This window comes from Thalassophryne amazonica, chromosome 1 (assembly GCF_902500255.1).
Source record: "Thalassophryne amazonica chromosome 1, fThaAma1.1, whole genome shotgun sequence".
NCBI classification, from domain to species: Eukaryota; Metazoa; Chordata; class Actinopteri; order Batrachoidiformes; family Batrachoididae; genus Thalassophryne; species Thalassophryne amazonica.
Genome location: NC_047103.1, coordinates 48,025,266 through 48,042,572, shown reverse-complemented (window position 1 = coordinate 48,042,572; position 17,307 = coordinate 48,025,266). Strand labels below are relative to the sequence as shown.

The 17,307-nt window shown below is 47.2% G+C and overlaps 1 protein-coding gene across 2 annotated transcripts in view; it reads right to left on the bottom strand.

The window, feature by feature from the left end:
* The window catches only part of qtrt2 (queuine tRNA-ribosyltransferase accessory subunit 2), a 63,615-nt gene that overhangs the window by 21,277 nt on the left and 25,031 nt on the right, over positions 1–17,307 (bottom strand). The window contains exon 7 of one of the 2 annotated variants that reach the window (XR_004560477.1): positions 6,404–6,572. Coding sequence is in view for 1 of the 2 variants with exons in the window: in XM_034169421.1 (XP_034025312.1) it covers positions 6,421–6,572 (152 nt within the window). In the remaining variant the exon portion in view is untranslated. The remainder of the gene's footprint in view (positions 1–6,403; positions 6,573–17,307) is intronic. The other variant, XM_034169421.1, reaches the window with a different exon arrangement.

The following is a 17,307-nucleotide window of genomic DNA, read 5'->3' as shown; positions in this document are numbered from 1 at the left end:
TCCTCCCGAGTGACCAAGCTCCTCACCCTATCTCTAAGGGAGCGCCCCGCCACCCTGCGGAGGAAACTCATCTCGGCCGCTTGTACTCGCGATCTCGTTCTTTCGGTCATGAGTCAAATCTCATGACCATAGGTGAGGATTGGAACGTAGATCGATCGGTAAATCGAGAGCTTTGCCCCCCTAGTTAGCGCTCTCTTCACCACGACGGTCCGATACAGCGACCGCATCACTGCAGATGCTGCACCGATCCGTCTATCGATCTCACGCTCCATCCGACCCTCACTCGTGAACAAGACCCCGAGATACTTAAACTCCTCCACTTGAGGCAAGGACACTCCACCGACCTGAAGAGGGCAAAGCACCTTTTTCCGGTCGAGAACCATGGCCTCGGATTTGGAGGTGCTGATTTTCATCCCGGACGCTTCACACTCGGCTGCAAACCGCCCCAGTGCACGCTGAAGGTCCTGATTTGACAAAGCCAACAGAACCACATCATCTGCAAACAGCAGAGACGAGATTCTGTGGTTCCCAAACCAGACCCCCTCTACACCCTGGCTGCGCCTAGAAATTCAGTCCATAAAAATAATGAACAGAACCGGTGACAAAGGGCAGCCCTGGTGGAGGCCAACGTGCACTGGAAACAGGTTTGACTTACTACCGGCAATGCAAACCAAGCTCCTGCTGCGGTCGTACAGGGACCGGATAGCCCTTAGCAAAGGACCCCGGACCCCGTACTCCCGGAGTCCCCCCCACAGGTCAAACGCCTTCTCCAGATCCACAAAACACATGTGGACTGGTTGGGCGAACTCCCATGAACCCTTGAGCACCCGATGGAGAGTGTAGAGCTGGTCCAGTGTGGCGCGACCAGGACAAAAACCACACTGCTCCTCCTGAATCCGAGGTTCGACCATTGGTCGAATTCTCCTCTCCAGTACTCTGGAATAGACCTTACCGGGGAGGCTGAGGAGTGTGATCCCCCTATAGTTGGAACACACCCTCCGGTCCCCCTTCTTAAACAGAGGGACCACCACCCCGGTCTGCCAATCCAGAGGCACTGTCCCCAATCGCCACGCGATGTTGCAGAGGCTTGTCAGCCAAGAAAGTCCCACAACATCCAGAGACTTAAGGTACTCAGGACGGATTTCATCCACCCCAGGAGCCTTTCCACCGAGGAGCTTTCTAACCACCTCGGTGACTTCAGCCTTGGTAATGGATGAGTCCGCCTCTGAGTCCCCAGTCTCTGCTTCCTCTTCGGAAGACGAGACGATGGGATTGAGAAGATCCTTGAAGTATTCCTTCCACTGCCCGACAACATCCCCAGTCAGGGTCAACAGCTCCCCACCCACACCATAAACAGTGCTGGTGGAGAGCTGCTTCCGCCTCCTGAGGCGCCGGACGGTTTGCCAAAATCTCTTCGAGGCCGACCGATAGTCCTCCTCCATGGCCTCCCCGAACTCCTCCCAGACCCGAGTTTTTGCCTTTCACTGGAGTAAACTCCAACACATGGCGACTGAGCTGGGGAGCAATAAGCAATGCGACCCCAGCTCTCCGCCTCTCCCCGTGGGCAACGCCAGAAAAATGAAGCATCCAGCCCCTCTCCAGGAGTTGGGTACCAGAGCCCAAGCTGTGAATGGAGGTGAGCCCGACTATCTCTAGTCGGTATCTCTCAACCTCCCGCACAAGCTCAGGCTCCTCCTTCCCCCCCCAGCGAGGTGACATTCCACGTCCCAACAGCCAGGGGCTGTGAGCATGGACCGGGCGGCCGGGCCACCCGCCCTCGACTGCCACCCAATCCTCTCTGCACCCGACCCCCATGGCCCCCTCTGCAGGTGGTGAACCCACAGGAGGGCAGGCCCACGTCGCTCTTTCGGGCTGAGCCCGGCCGGGCCCCATGGGCTAGGGCCCGACCACCAGGCGCTCACGCGCGAGCCCCAACCCCAGGCCTGGCTCCAGGGTGGGGCCCCGGCTCCGCCATATCGGGCGACGTCTTGGTCCTTGATTTTTTACTGGTCATGGAGGTTCTGAACTGCCCTTAGTCTGACCCATCACCTAGGACCTGTTTGCCTTGGGAGACCCTACAAGGAGCACAAAGTCCCCGACAACATAGCTCCTAGGATCAGCCGGGTACACAAACTCCCCCACCACGATAAGGTGTTTTACGAATAATTAATGATTATTGTGATTTTCCGTCACAGTTGCTGACAGTCTGTATGCTCTTATCAATAATATTAGAAGGTTTTGTCCTGAATACAATTTAAAATCAACAAGAACTTCATTCAAGCTACACTTTGACCATACTTCAAGGGGATACGTTGCTGAAGCCACAGCAGAAAAACGCAAGAAAACACACAGAAACGGTCCTTTACCAGTGCATCTGGTGTTATTTCTGGCAGATGACCGGAAATAAATTACCCAAACTCTTGCGGCCAAGTGGCCAAAATCTCGGGGTTGCAAGCTCACAAACTGAACTCAATGGAATGAGATCTTGAGTTGCTATTCCAGTCTCTCTACTTCTATAATTTTTATCAACAACAGTGCAATGTATACATTTCTGTATCTGTGTACGTTTATACATATTCAGACATTAGATACTCAAAATGTTAAATCTCCACTCCCAAACATTCAAAGAAGGGATGGGACACTGATATAGTCACTCAACAACTGCAGCAAAAGGTTAAAAAGTGAGTATGCATCACAGTAAAAATGAAAATTTGACATGTGTATATTAGGAGCCAAAAGTAAGGGTCAGACAGGGGGCCACACAGTAACTCTGTTATTGCATTAACAAAGCCATAACGGGGCTCTATCACCCAACAAAAATGGATTTTTGGAGCCTTAATGTGCATGTGATTTTCTCCATTTAATAGAAAAAATGCTATGCCAGTCTTGCTCCATACGTTTTGGATTCATATATTATAAGTTGGTGGATTGGCCGCAGCCATCTAACAGTTATACATTTTAATGCAGCTGTGAATAAAATATTCAGTAGATATTTTGTGGCCCTCTCCTCCAATCCTCCAGGAATTGCCCCCAATAACGCCACTGTAGGATCCCGTGATATCTTCAAGGGTGGGCACAGCTAACCAAAAAGTTAGCTTCGATAACCACTAATCCACTAGCGCAAAGTTAACTTTTACAATGCTAAGCTGATAAACCGCAAAAAAAAAAAAATAGCAGAAGTTGACTAGTATTTAACTAGTATTGACTTAGTACAGTGTTGGCTGCTGATTAGCCAATTTTGAGTTTAAGCACTGCCGAGGCTTCTGGGTAAAATCAAAGGTGATGACAAACCCAAAACGAACAAGGAACCAGAGATTCTGTCTTTATGCTGCTGTAAGGAAATGTCACTTACTTTCCACGTGCAACGACACAGACGTGTGGCAGGAGACATGAAAAGCAAAGCACTTTTCACTCATGGTTTCATTTATACCATGAGTTTTGTTCATTTATAAACAAAACTAATTCCGGACAGTTAATCGACATTAATGGCAACTCTGTCATTTTTACAAAGTGAAAACATCGCACATATCTTTTAAAGTAAAACACTAATTCTGAAGGTTTGAGCGTTAGCGTTGTTTATGTATTTGTAAAAACCAACACACAAGTTACTGTAACGTGTGTGTGTTGGTTTTTACAAATAAATGTGTATTTGTAAAAATGTCATTTTTTTCATTTGTAAAAAAAAGGCATTTGCAAAACTGAAACTTCTCTTTGTGAAGTGTGATTCAGCACAACGAATACACCCTATTGAGATACCATAATCTCTTGCATGCCAGAGAGGCACTGTAGTCTAAACATAACCCCCTTTCACACCGGCGCAAACGTAGAGCAGCGTTTTGTTATGTTTAGAGTACGCCTGAAATGCGTACTCTATTGGATATTATGTTTAATAGGTGCCGTGAATTGTCTCCATAGTATCAAGCAGTCATAAATCCAGTCTGATCAGGATGAATATTTTAGGTGATTACCTGATTAACTCATCTGGCTAAAATTGCTGTGTGTATATGCAAACCCACATTCAGTAATGATATTGGTCTATAAGACTGGCATTCACTGGGGTCTTTACCCTCTTTATGTATTACTACTATGGTTGCTTTGGTCCAGAATGGTGTCATAGTTTTAGATTCTAGTGCACGATGATATGCTTTTAACAATAGGGGAGACAACAGGTCTTTAAAAGTTTTAAAAAACTCATTAACATTTGGCCAAGTGCTTTGGTTATTTTTGAATGTTGAATTTTTGAATGCCTGGTGGCTGGGCTTGCTACTGAGCCCAGGTTGGGCACAGCACAAAAAGGCAATGTGGACTTTCCATCTCCACCCTGTGGGCTCACCACCCACAAGGGGAACCGCTGGGATCTGGTGCGCTGTCCCATGGGTAGCAGTGAAAGTCAAGGGCCTCAACGGACCAGACCCGGGCAGCAGAGGCTAACTCTGGGGGGTGTGGAACATCACCTCGCTGTGGGAAAAGGAGCCGGAGCGTGTGCAAGAGGTGGAGCGCTACCAGTTAGATCTGGTGGGCTTCACCTTCACACACAGCCTCAGCTTCGGAACCATTCTCCTTGATAGGGGTTGGACCTTATTGTTCTCTGGAGTTGCCCAGGGTGTGAGGCACCGGGCGGGTGTGGTGATATTCACAAGCCCATGGCTGAATGCCACTACATTGGAACTTACCCCGATAGATGAGAGGTCACCACCCTACGCCTTTGAGTGGTTGGGGGGGGACTCTGACTGCTGTTTGTGTGAATGCACCAAAAAGTGAGGGGGAAGGGGGGGAGTAGAGCGGCACTCCATTGTTCTAGTGGGAGTCTTCAACTCACACGTGGGCAATGACGGAGACACCCGAAGAGGCGTGACTGGGCGGAATGGCCTCCCTGATCTAAACCCGAATGGTAGTTTGTTATTGGACTTCTGTGCTACTCCTGGACTATCCAAAACAAACACCATGTTCGAACATCAGAATGCTCATAAGTGTACATGGTACCAGAGCACCCTAGGCCGAAGGTCAATGATCGATGTTGTGATCATATCATCTGCATGATCAACTGATCACCATCTGGTGGTGAGTTGGATCAGAAGGTGTGGGAGGACTTTGAACAGACCTGGTAACCCCAAACGAATAGTGTGTGTGAACTGGGAACGTTTGGAGGAGCCCACTGTCTGACAGGTCTTCAACTCAAATCACACCTCCGGCGAAGCTTTTCTGGCATCCCTGTGGAGGTTGGGAGCATTGAACCAGAATAGGCAATGTTCAAAGCTTCCACTGCTGAAGCTGCAGTGGAGCGATGTGGCCTGAAGGTCTTAGGTGCCTCAAGTTGCGGCAACCCTCGAACACCATTGTGTACACCAGAGGTTAGGGAAGCTGTCTGACTGAAGAAATCCTTCCGGGATATGTTATCTCTGAGGACTCCAGAGGCAGTTGCAAGGTACCAACAGGCCTGAAAGGTGGCGGCCTCTGCTGTGAGGGAGGCAAAGCAGCGGGTGTGGGAGGAGTTCGGAGTAACCATGGAGAAGGACTTTCGGTTGGCACCAAGGTGCTTCTGGTGGACCATGAGGCACCTCAGGAGAGGAAAACAGGGAACCATCCAAGCTGTCTACAGTAAGGATGGGACTCTGTTGACCTCAACTGAGGAGATAATTGGGCACTGGAAGGAACACTTTGAGCAACTCCTGCGTCAGACTGGAGCACCCCCTATAGTAGGGGCAGACCTGAAAGTTGATGGGGGATCATCATCTATTTCCCTGGTGGAAGTCACTGAGGTAGTCAAACAACTCCGCAGTGGCAAAGCCCTGGGGGTTGATGAGATCTGACCAGAAATGCTGAAGGTTCTGGGTGTGGAGGGACTGTCCAGTCTTGTATAAAGTACTTCAAAGTGATACTTGAGTGAAAGAACAAGTATCTTACCATAAACTTACTTTGGTAAGTCTCCTGTAAAAATATCACTTGAGTAAAAGTCTTAAAGTATCAGACATTTACTGTACTTAAGTATCAAAGTAAATTTCCCATATAAAATGTACTTTAAGTAAAAGTATTGAGTAAAAGTAAAATCCAAAACGAGTGGAGAGTGAAACAACGACACGAAAAGAAAGTCAGTGTGCTGTCTGGAGAAACCAGGAGGGGCCCTCAGCCCTTATAAAAGGCTGGATCCGCCTCTGGTGGAGCAGGTGGTGTTAGTGATGGGATGAGTGAACATTGAACAACAGGTGGATGTATGTAGCTGTAAATAAAGCTGCCGTTCTTTTTCCTGGAAGACCCACACACACTTTTCTGTTAAACACAACAGCCAGGCTCTTTACTGTTTTCTGAGTTATTGATTCTAAACAGTGTAACTTCCCTTACTGATGCTGATAATAAGATTTTGGGACAAAACTACAATAGCCATCTTGACGGTAATTGACCACACCCGCAGGGGGTGTCTACCTGCGCGCTCTGGGTCCGTAGAGATGTCAAAGCTGAAGCAAAGAGCGCAGCCTCGCTCTGTCACCTGGAAAGGGATGAAACTCTCAAACAGGTCGACTCCAGCATCCACACATGCCAGAACCTCATCAGGCCAGCCCACACCCTGCAGCAACCTGATGGACAAAGACATACACCGCAACTATAAAACACTGAGCATGACACAAACACAGCAAAATACCCGCAACAAATATAAATGTCTGTGTGTCATATTTTAAAGTCAACAATGTAGTTTTTGCTCCATTCAACAACATTCACTGCCTCGTGTGGGCTTGCAGTTAAGTGGCATCCTTTCTTCATGCAGACATTAAGGTCAAACCCATTTCAGCTTTTGATAACGGCTCCAGTAATCCAGGCGCACAAAGCAGGTGGGATTGTCACGATGAAGTGTGCGAGAGGGCAGAGCCTGTCCAAAATAGCCTGTCCTGTCCTCGTAGCCACCAGGTGCTCAGATAATGGGCTTTTAACAGCCTCGTCCTCACCAAAAACATGCCTCTAAAATCCTCATTTGTCCTCGTAGTACCTTGTACAAAAACTGTCCCACGCTGTTGTTGCTAAATTGTGAACTTCATGAAATTAGCACCACGGTGAGAGATGAGCCTCGTTAGCTGAATATTCTGCCTCTCAGAGCCACTATTCTCCCACATTTGTTGAATAACTGGACTCATACCAAAAAAAAACAAACAAAAAAAAAAAACATGCTACATGGCTCATTATTCATCATTCATTATTCAGTGGGACCAGGGCTTCAGACTGTGATCAATGACAGATGAGTCATTGAAGTATGCCCACAGTTTCATTCACATTTCCGCCCCCACCCCCCAGTGAGTGGCTTTCCCTTCTTGCTGGGGGCCTGTATAGTGTCTGTTAGCAGGAGGAAAACACAAAGATGATGAGGAAAAACTTGTGAAATCATGTGGATAGTGCTACCCGACTGGCTGGCAGGAAGCATATGCTCCATTTTTTCAGAAATAAACCAGGGGCATATTGAAGTGAGAGTAAAAATGATTTTAAACCGTGCACTGTGGCGCTGCTGGTGAACTATTAGAAAGCACTGACAGAGCAGTCGCAGTTAGCTCCGTCTGCACAGAGCTGTCTCCGAATGCTGTTTCTTCTCAAAAACTCTATAAAATCTTTGCCTAATGGGCTTAGCCTCTCTGATGTCTTGGTCATGCTCCATTAGGTGAGTCTGAGTGAGAGTATCAGAAAATAGAACAGGATAACCTCTAATAAGAGCCACTACCTCATCACGTTTATCACAATCAAAGTGATCCAACAACAAACTAAAATTTTGCAAGGTCTGAGAGTTCTTCGACCTCTCAAAACCTCATCTAGACCAATAACCAACTCCTCGTCTCCCCCTCCAAAAGTTCAAGGACACCATAAACAGTGACAAGTACAGCAGCCAACACCAACCTCACTGCTGAAAGGCCTTGATCTGGATCATGGGAAAGATAGGATTTTAAAAAATTTATGACACAACTTTGAAGGTTTCCTACAAGCTGGGGTTTCAATGAGATAGTTTAAGTCTGACACTTTGCGCAACACAGTGAAAGGACCACAAAACTTAGCTTGGAAAGCAGAATTCACCAATAGCATAAGAGCAAGGACACAGTCACGAGACTAAACTCGAGCAACTCAGCATGTCTGTCATATTTCTGCTTCATTTTCTTCTGGGACAATTCCAATTTTTCCCGAGCCGGTTCACCAGCTCTGTACAACTTAAGCCTAAATCCATTCACATAGTCAAGAATATTTTGGCGTGGTTCATCAGGTAACCATCCATCTTGTAACACTGCAAATGGCCCTGGGACTTTGTGACCAAACACTAAATCATTAGAGCTCAACCCTGTGCTTTCCTGCACTACCTCAAGGGCAGCAGGTAACAGCCAGGGTAGGCCCTCCTCCCAATCTGCTGACAACTCCATACAATATGCATGAAGCAAAGACTTTAAAGTTTGATAAAAACATTCCAAAGCTCATTGACTTTGGGCATGGTACGCAGTAGATTTAAGTTCAACTTTAAGCTGTTTAAGAACTTGAGCGAATAAATGAGAGGTAAAGTTAGAACCCTGATCCGACTGGATAATTTTTGGAATACCAAATGTTGAAATAAATTCAGTCAATGCTTTTACAACTGATTTTGACGTTATAGTACAAAGTGGAAATGCTGCAGGATTTCTAGTTGCTTGGCACATTACAGTCAATAAGGTAACTATGACCTGATTTAGAGCGTGGCAATGATTCAACACAATCAATAATCAGATGCTCAAAAGGCTGTCCTATAGCTGGAATTGGATACAAAGGTGCTGGCTTTACAACCTGATTTGGCTTACTGGTGAGCTGACTAGTATGACAAGTCCTAATAAACTGAGCTACACTTCGTTTAAGACGCGGCCAGAAATAATGACGGAGGATGCGATCATAAGTTTCATGAACTTTGACCTGCCACGCCCCCATGCGTGGTCTCAAAAACTTTATCTCACAGTGGAGTTGGCACAACAACTTGATAAAACCAGATTCCCCAGACCCTGGTCACTCTGTGGAACCCATTTCCTGACAAGAAGTCAATCTAACAGGAAATAACAGAGAGCACTATCGCTCACTGCTGACTCAGACACAATTCTATCAAACAGATCAGACAAAGTTGTATCAGCGTTTTGGTCAGCTACTAATACGTCTTTAGAAACAGACAACTGTTCTACATGAAATTTGTCTGGCAACTCAAGATCTTTCTGCTTAAGCTTGCTCTCTTCAACTCTCAAAGCGGCATGGGCCATAACACAAACTGAAAACACATCAGAAGAGACACTGCTGCAGTCTGGAGATAGAGTTGTAGCAACCACCAAAGGTTGCTTCAAAAAGATATTGGGTTCACTATCTGCCCACACTTTACGCCATGCAAGATCATTATCTAAGATCATGTATACCCCCCTCTACTGACAACTGGGGTTGCACACCAAGAGCTGCATCACCTTTTAGCAGGCCACAATCCAAAGTGACTTTGGGATACCTTGTACCATAACTTAAGCACCTGTATCAGAAAGTTTAGAAAATGGCAACGCAGACTCTAAAACAAAAGAATCTTATGCTCTTGTATCTCTCAAAATTCTGACTGGAACCTGCTCACCATTGCCAACTAAAGACACCACACCATCGGAAATGAAAGCTGAAAAATCACCATAAGGAGATTGAGAATCAACCTCAACTTTAGAATGTACAAACTCACCCTGAAGGTCAGAAACTGTAGTGGGCGCTGCCATTACAGCAGGTTTAACTTGCCCTGACCTTTTAGATATGAGTAAAGGACACTCCCTCTTCCAATGACCCTCAACAGAACAGTAACACCAGGTATTGCTACGAACAGGTCCTTCATGACCAAATTCCCGCTGGGGCTTGTGATTAGAAGCTCCAGACAAAGACGAATGACCCTGTTTTGAATCATATTCATAATGACTGTCAGTGTTTTCCTCAAACTATCTTTTGTGTGTTAGCACATACTCATCTGCTAGAGCTGCTGCTTTAGATGGAGAAATAACCCTGCGTTCATTAATATACGTTGCAACTGCTTCAAGTATTAAATTTTTAAACTGCTCTAACACAATTACGTCACAAAGCCCCTCAAAAGTAGTGACCTCTGAAGCTGTAGACCAACGAGTAAACTCAGATGTTAAATCAGGAACAATCTCTGAATAAGTCTGTAAATCAAGCTTTTTCTTAAACTGAAAACGTTGGCGATATGCCTCAGGCACAAGCTCATACACTTTCAGTACTGTTGACTTAACTGTAGCATACACTCTACCCTCAGCTACCCTCAGCACTGAAAAAGCTTCACGTGCTCAACCCATGAGAACACACTGCAACAATGTGTGAATAGATGGCTGGATGGATGGATGGCTTTATTATCATTGTCATTACAACAACGAGATGAAATAAGTATCAACATCTGACTCATCAAATTTAGGTAACAAAGATTCTGAGAAACATCAAATTGTGGTGTGGGATCTGCTACTGATCTACTGGGACATTTCAACCGTTCTAGTTCTAGCTGCATCTGTAATAGCTCCCTCTGCTGCTCAAATGTCACTGCAGCTGGACTAGACTGACAACTAGCTCTCTGACCACCAAGAACTACTAGTCCCCGCACAATGGAATGCACATCACTCGGGATGCGTGCATTTGTGTACTGCAGGAGTGATGCACATTCCGCATCCCAGGGACGCGGTACATTTTTATCCAAGGCCAAAATATGGCCAGCGGGTATTGCAAAGGCCTTTCGCCCATCTGTCCGTCCGTCCGTCTATCCTCAGCATAAGTCCAGTCCTACTACTGCCAGGGTCTTCAAATTCACGGTGAACATTCTTAGGCCACAGACCTTGGACATGTTCAAAGATGGCTAACCTTGATCTAACTTAAGAGGTCGAAAGGTCACATTCTGTTTCCTATTTTTATGCTCATATGGCCAAAGATATTTTAGCATTGTGTTGTATTATATATTGTATCCAGCATTGTTGATTTTGCTCCAGAATGGTCTAAGCGCAAACCCTGAAACTGATTATATGCATCCAAGCTTTTGTGGTTTATAGGGGCTAAATCAAAATAATAATTCATGATGTCCATTTAGGCAGTGAACGCTCAACTCTCCGATGGAAATAGCATTTCATATGGATCTTCACCACTAATTAATGTCATCTTCATCTCGTATCGCAACCGTGAATTTGAAGACCCTGGCAGTATTAGGACTTGACTTATGCTGTCGGCCATGAGCATAACAATAGGAAACAGAATGTGACCTTTTGACCTCTTAAACTAGGTCAAGGTTAGACATCTTTTAACTTGTCCAAGGTCTGTGACCCAAAAATGTTCCCTGTGATTTTGTAGACCCTGTCAATAATAGAACTAGATTTATGCTGAGATGTCCTCACGGCCAAAATATGACAACATGGTTTTAGGAAACTCCGCTCAAATCTATATTACATTATAATAGCCAAGTGGCCTCTGTGTGCGTGTATGCGTGCGTGTGTATGGCTTCGATCACAGAGAAACTAGGGAGAGCTGACATTTGCCATTTGGTATGCTTATGTATTTTGTGTCAAGGATGAATGCTGTAAAAACAGAACAGAAAGTTGACTAATATTTTTGAAAATATTTGTGATATTATTAGCAAACAACAGTCAACAATACATGTTGCCCTGCAATGCACCATGTGAGTTTAGGGTTTTATCCATCCATCCATCCATCCATTTTCTTCCGCTTTATCCGGAGTGGGGTCGCGGGGGCAGCAGCTCAAGCAAAGCCGCCCAGACCTCCCGATCCACACACACCTCCCCCAGCTCCTCTGGGGGAACCCCAAGGCGTTCCCAAGCCAGCTGAGAGATGTAGTTCCTCCAGCGTGTCCTGGGTCTTCCCCGGGGCCTCCTCCCAGTGGGATGTGCCCGGAACACCTCTCCAGCGAGGCGTCCAGGGGGCATCCGGAAAAGATGCCCGAGCCACCTCAACTGACTCCTTTCGACGTGGAGGAGCAGCGGCTCGACTCCGAGCTCCTCCCGAGTGACCAAGCTCCTCACCCTATCTCTAAGGGAGCGCCCAGCCACCCTGCGGAGGAAACTCATCTCAGCCGCTTGTACTCGCAATCTCGTTCTTTCGGTCATGAGCCAAATCTCATGACCATAGGTGAGGATTGGAACGTAGATCGATCGGTAAATCGAGAGCTTTGCCCCCCTACTCAGCTCTCTCTTCACCACGATGGTCCGATACAGCGACCGCATCACTGCAGATGCTGCACCGATCCGTCTATCGATCTCACGCTCCATCCGTCCCTCACTCGTGAACAAGACCCCGAGATACTTAAACTCCTCCACTTGAGGCAAGGACACTCCACCGACCTGAAGAGGGCAAAGCAACTTTTTCCGGTCGAGAACCATGGCCTCGGATTTGCAGGTGCTGATTTTCATCCTAGACGCTTCACACTCGGCTGCAAACCGCCCCAGTGCACGCTGAAGGTCCTGATTTGACAAAGCCAACAGAACCACATCGTCCGCAAACAGCAGAGACGAGATTCTGTGGTTCCCAAACCAGACCCCCTCTACACCCTGGCTGCGCCTAGAAATTCTGTCCATAAAAATAATGAACAGAACCGGTGACAAAGGGCAGCCCTGGCGGAGGCCAACGTGCACTGGAAACAGGTTTGACTTACTACCGGCAATGCGAACCAAGCTCCTGCTGCGGTCGTACAGGGACCGGATAGCCCTTAACAAAGGACCCTGGACCCCGTACTCCCGGAGCACTCCCCACAGGGTGCCCCGAGTGACACGGTCGAACGCCTTCTCCAGATCCACAAAAAACATGTTGACTGGTTGGGCAAACTCCCATGAACCCTCGAGCACCCGATGGAGCGTGTAGAGCTGGTCCAGTGTGCCGCGACCAGGACGAAAACCACACTGCTCCTCCTGAATCCGAGGTTCGACCATCGGTCAAATTCTCCTCTCCAGTACTCTGGAATAGACCTTACCGGGGAGGCTGAGGAGTGTGATCCCCCTATAGTTGGAACACACCCTCCGGTCCCCCTTCTTAAACAGAGGGACCACCACCCCGGTCTGCCAATCCAGAGGCACTGTCACCGATCGCTACGCGATGTTGCAGAGGCGTGTCAGCCAAGACAGCCCCACAACATCCAGAGACTTAAGGTATTCAGGACGGACTGCATCCACCCCAGGAGCCTTTCCACGAGGAGCTTTCTAACCACCTCGGTGACTTCAGCCTGGGTAATGGATGAGTCCGCCTCTGAGTCCCCAGTCTCTGCTTCCTCTTCGGAAGACGTGACAATGGGATTGAGGAGATCCTCGAAGTACTCCTTCCACCGCCCGACAACATCCCCAGTCAGGGTCAACAGCTCCCCACCCGCACCGTAAACATTGCCGGTGGAGAGCTGCTTCCGCCTCCTGAGGCGTCGGACGGTTTGCCAGAATCTCTTCGAGGCCGACCGATAGTCCTCCTCTACAGCTTCCCCGAACTCCTCCCAGACCCGAGGTTTTGCCTCTGTGGCCGCACGGGCTGCGGCACGCTTGGCCTGCCGGTACCTGTCAGCTGCCTCTGGGGTCCCACCTACCAACAAAGATAAGTAGGACTCCTTCTTCAGCTTGACGGCATCCCTTACTTCCGGTGTCCACCACAGGGTTCGGGGATTGCCGCCGCGACAGGCACCAGAGACCTTGCGACCACAGCTACAAGCAGCCGCATCGACAATGGAGGTGGAGAACATGGTCCACTCGGACTCCATGTCTCCAACCTCCCCGGGGATCTGGGAGAAGCTCTCCCGGAGGTGGGAGTTGAAGACCTCGCTGACAGAGGGTTCCGCCAGTCGTTCCCAGTAGACAATCACAATACGTTTGGGCCTGCCAGGTCTGACCGGCTTCCTACCCTCCCAGCGGATCCAACTCACCACCAGGTGGTGATCAGTCGACAGCTCTGCCCCTCTCTTCACTCGAGTGTCCGAGACACGTGGCCGAAGGTCAGATGATACGACTACAAAGTCGATCATCGACCTCCGGTTCAGGGTGTCCTGGTGCCACATGCACTTATGGACACCCTTGTGCTCGAACATGGTGTTCGTGATGGACAAACTGTAACTAGCACAGACGTCCAACAACTGAACACTACTCGGGTTCAGATCGGGGAGGCCGTGCTTCCCGATCACCGCCCTCCAGGTCTCACTGTCACCGCCCACGTGGGCGCTGAAATCCCCCAGGAGAACAATGGAGTCCCCAGTCGGAGCGCTATCTAGTACCCCTCTCAGGGACTCCAGGAAGGTCGGGTACTCTGCACTGCTGCTCGGCCCGTAGGCCGAGACAACGGTGAGTTTAGGGTTTTAAATGTTCCTATTATGGTTCATTTTAGTTTAACAGTGTTGTTAGTGTTATTGATTTATTTTATTATTGTAGTTCAATTGGTTAAGTCTGTTTAGTTGTGTCATGTTGCCGTTAACATGAGTTAGAAGTGTGTTGTGTTTGATGTCTTCCGCCACCGTCTCTGTCTGTGGGTGTGTAAAAATAAAAGCACCTGCTTGTGGCAGAATGCAGAAAAGACAAAGAGGCATGCGTGCAACATCGATCACTAACAAACTGGGGAGAGCTGACATTTGCTGTTTGGTAAACTTATGTATTTTGGGTCAAGGATGAATGCTGCCAAACAGAACGCTGATACGACTAATATTTTTGGAGAAGATACGAATATTAGGGCCCCTTCACACATAGTGTGAATTTGGTTGATTTGCGCATTAAGTGCGCATGAAGCAGGAATAATATGCAAACTGTGTAATTTTGTAGCTGCCTCTAACACCTCGTACACCTTTGGTACAACTATTTGCGCACACCAGTGGCTGAAAGACAGAGCGTGTGCTGTGTGAGCTCATCGAACCCTCTCGAGGCAGGTGTCGGCCAAATTCCAGCTGTCACGCATGAACATCTAACACCGTGTCAAGGATTTTATATAGTTCATGCTCTTAGCATTGCACTTAGAAAATGTGTGGCCATTTGCAGTCTTGGCATGACAACAGACTGCAGACAATCACTGTCGTACTCGCAGTGAAATTTGTCTAAGTGCCCCATGGGTGTGGCTTTGGTGTGTGTGCTGAACTGACAGGAGGTGTGGCTGCCGACAGAAGCGGCTGTGGAGATCTGTCATTCTGGACATCCCAGCTGGACAGTACTGTGTTTGTACGGACATGGACGAACAACTGACCACTGTGACATGCATGTATCTGTTTGCTGTCATCAAGTAGACATAAATAAAAACACATATCACTGTGGCGACAGGCTGCAGCAAGCGAGTGTGCGCACGCGCACACATGGACAGGCTGCCCCCAGGTTGAAATGGACCGTCAAATCATAACACGTAGCTTCTCATTCATGTCATTTCATGACTGTACGTCAGTGACCATGGGTCATCTACAGAGGAACAGACAGATCATATTTGTATTGCTGCTTGATGAGAGGGATTCAGTACAATGCAATGTTTTTATATGGTGCGTCATTTTTTTTTTTTTTTTTTTTTTTAAATAAGGCTATATGCTTCCTGATATGAGGCAGTGTTCATCAGCTTTTACAGGACAGCGATGGTAGCTCACTTGGTTTCTGACTGCAATCAGCGCTTTTGGAAGGTGCGGGTTCGAATTCCGTGGGTGACATGAATTTTTTTTTTTTTTCAACTGCTGGGGAAAAACTGCTGTGTTTCCACGTGCATGGAACTGTCGCAGCATGTAATTTTTTATTTTTTCAACCACATCGTGCAGCTGGTGGCACTGTGTTCCCGCGTGCATGAAATGTTGCACCAGCATCATGCACGCCTGCCCGTCAGCGTGATGTTTCGTGGTGTGCACACATACCAGCTGCTCTGACGGGTGTCACCCTGGAGTTGTACATATTTGCGCTATGTGTGAAGGGGCCTTTAGCTAACAACACTGAACAATGGATGCTGATATTTACATTCTGAACTCACACGCCAATCCAGCAGAGGATAGTAAATCATCGATATATTAAAAACGTGAGTGCATGCGTGATTTTATTTAGTAAGGTCAATCCAAGTACATAATATAATTGTAAATACATTAAAAATACATGGATGACACAAAAAGGTGAAAACACTAATTTCCATTGTGTTCCATTTAAAAATCAAATGACAAAATAGAAGTAATAATAAAATAATAACAATATTGATAATAATAATAGTGTGTATAATGTAACAAAAACCTAAACAATTTATAAATACATTAAGACAGTAAATTAACATTACAAAAATATGTAATAACAGGAAATAAAAGGGTTGAGTTCGTCCAAAAACTGCTGAGCTCTAAGGTTCTAAAAAACAATAAATTTGCTCTTTAGACTGCTGAAACAACACACAGGGCCGTTCTAGGATGCTTGGATGTCCTGTCAAATTTTTTTGGGACACACAATGAACTCTCTGAACTTTGTGATCTGATGAAGGATGCGATCGAAGCCCGACGAGTACAGGCCCGGTCACACAGCACTTAACGAAGGGCAACGAAGCCCAAACAAACAAGACAGGTGTACTTTCGTTGACTTTCGCTGGCATCGCTTAACCTTTGCGCAGCTTCATTCCTGCAGCTGGTGCTTTGTCAGGTTTTTTTAAACTGTTGAAAAATTTGAACGAATTCTGTCGTAAACCTCAATTCATCCGTATTTCATTTTGCTGTAGTTCTTTGTGTTTTTTATCATTTGCTTAGTATTTGTAACATCTGTAACGTTTAGTTTGACTTCGTTCGACCAACTGAATGTTTTCATACAGTACAGAAGCCGGTTTTTGAGCGCTTTTGTGAAGGAGAGATGCAGCTCCAAGGTGGTGGTGTGTACGGTGTGGAGCTTCTGCCTCTGCATGTGATGTGGTGAGTGCTGCCGCGGTCATGCGGTGGTGCTGGCCGGCCAGGAAGAATTACCAGCGCACAGCAGTCTGCGATCGTGGTGTTGTTCCAGTGCCGTGCGCACCTGAGCAGAAAGTTGCTGCACAAAAAGTCCAGTGGAGCTGCAGCATTCTGTCCATGAACTCTGAAGGGCTTGCTGTCCTCCAGCCTGTGCAGAGAGAAAAGCCTGCTGGCCCTGTCAGCGTCTGACACTTCAAAAGTTTTGAGGAAGTGATCCTTGATTACTGCATATTTGTTTGCAGCGGCGGGGCTTTGCAGAAGCGCGATCAGCCTTGTTTCCGTGGAGTTGCTGACAGCCGATACGATCACTGATGGCTGTGTATTTGTTAGCAACAGGGAGGCTTTGGAGGAGCATGATCAGCCTCGTTTGTTTCCATGGCATAAGAGCCGACACGACATAATGATGTTTCGTG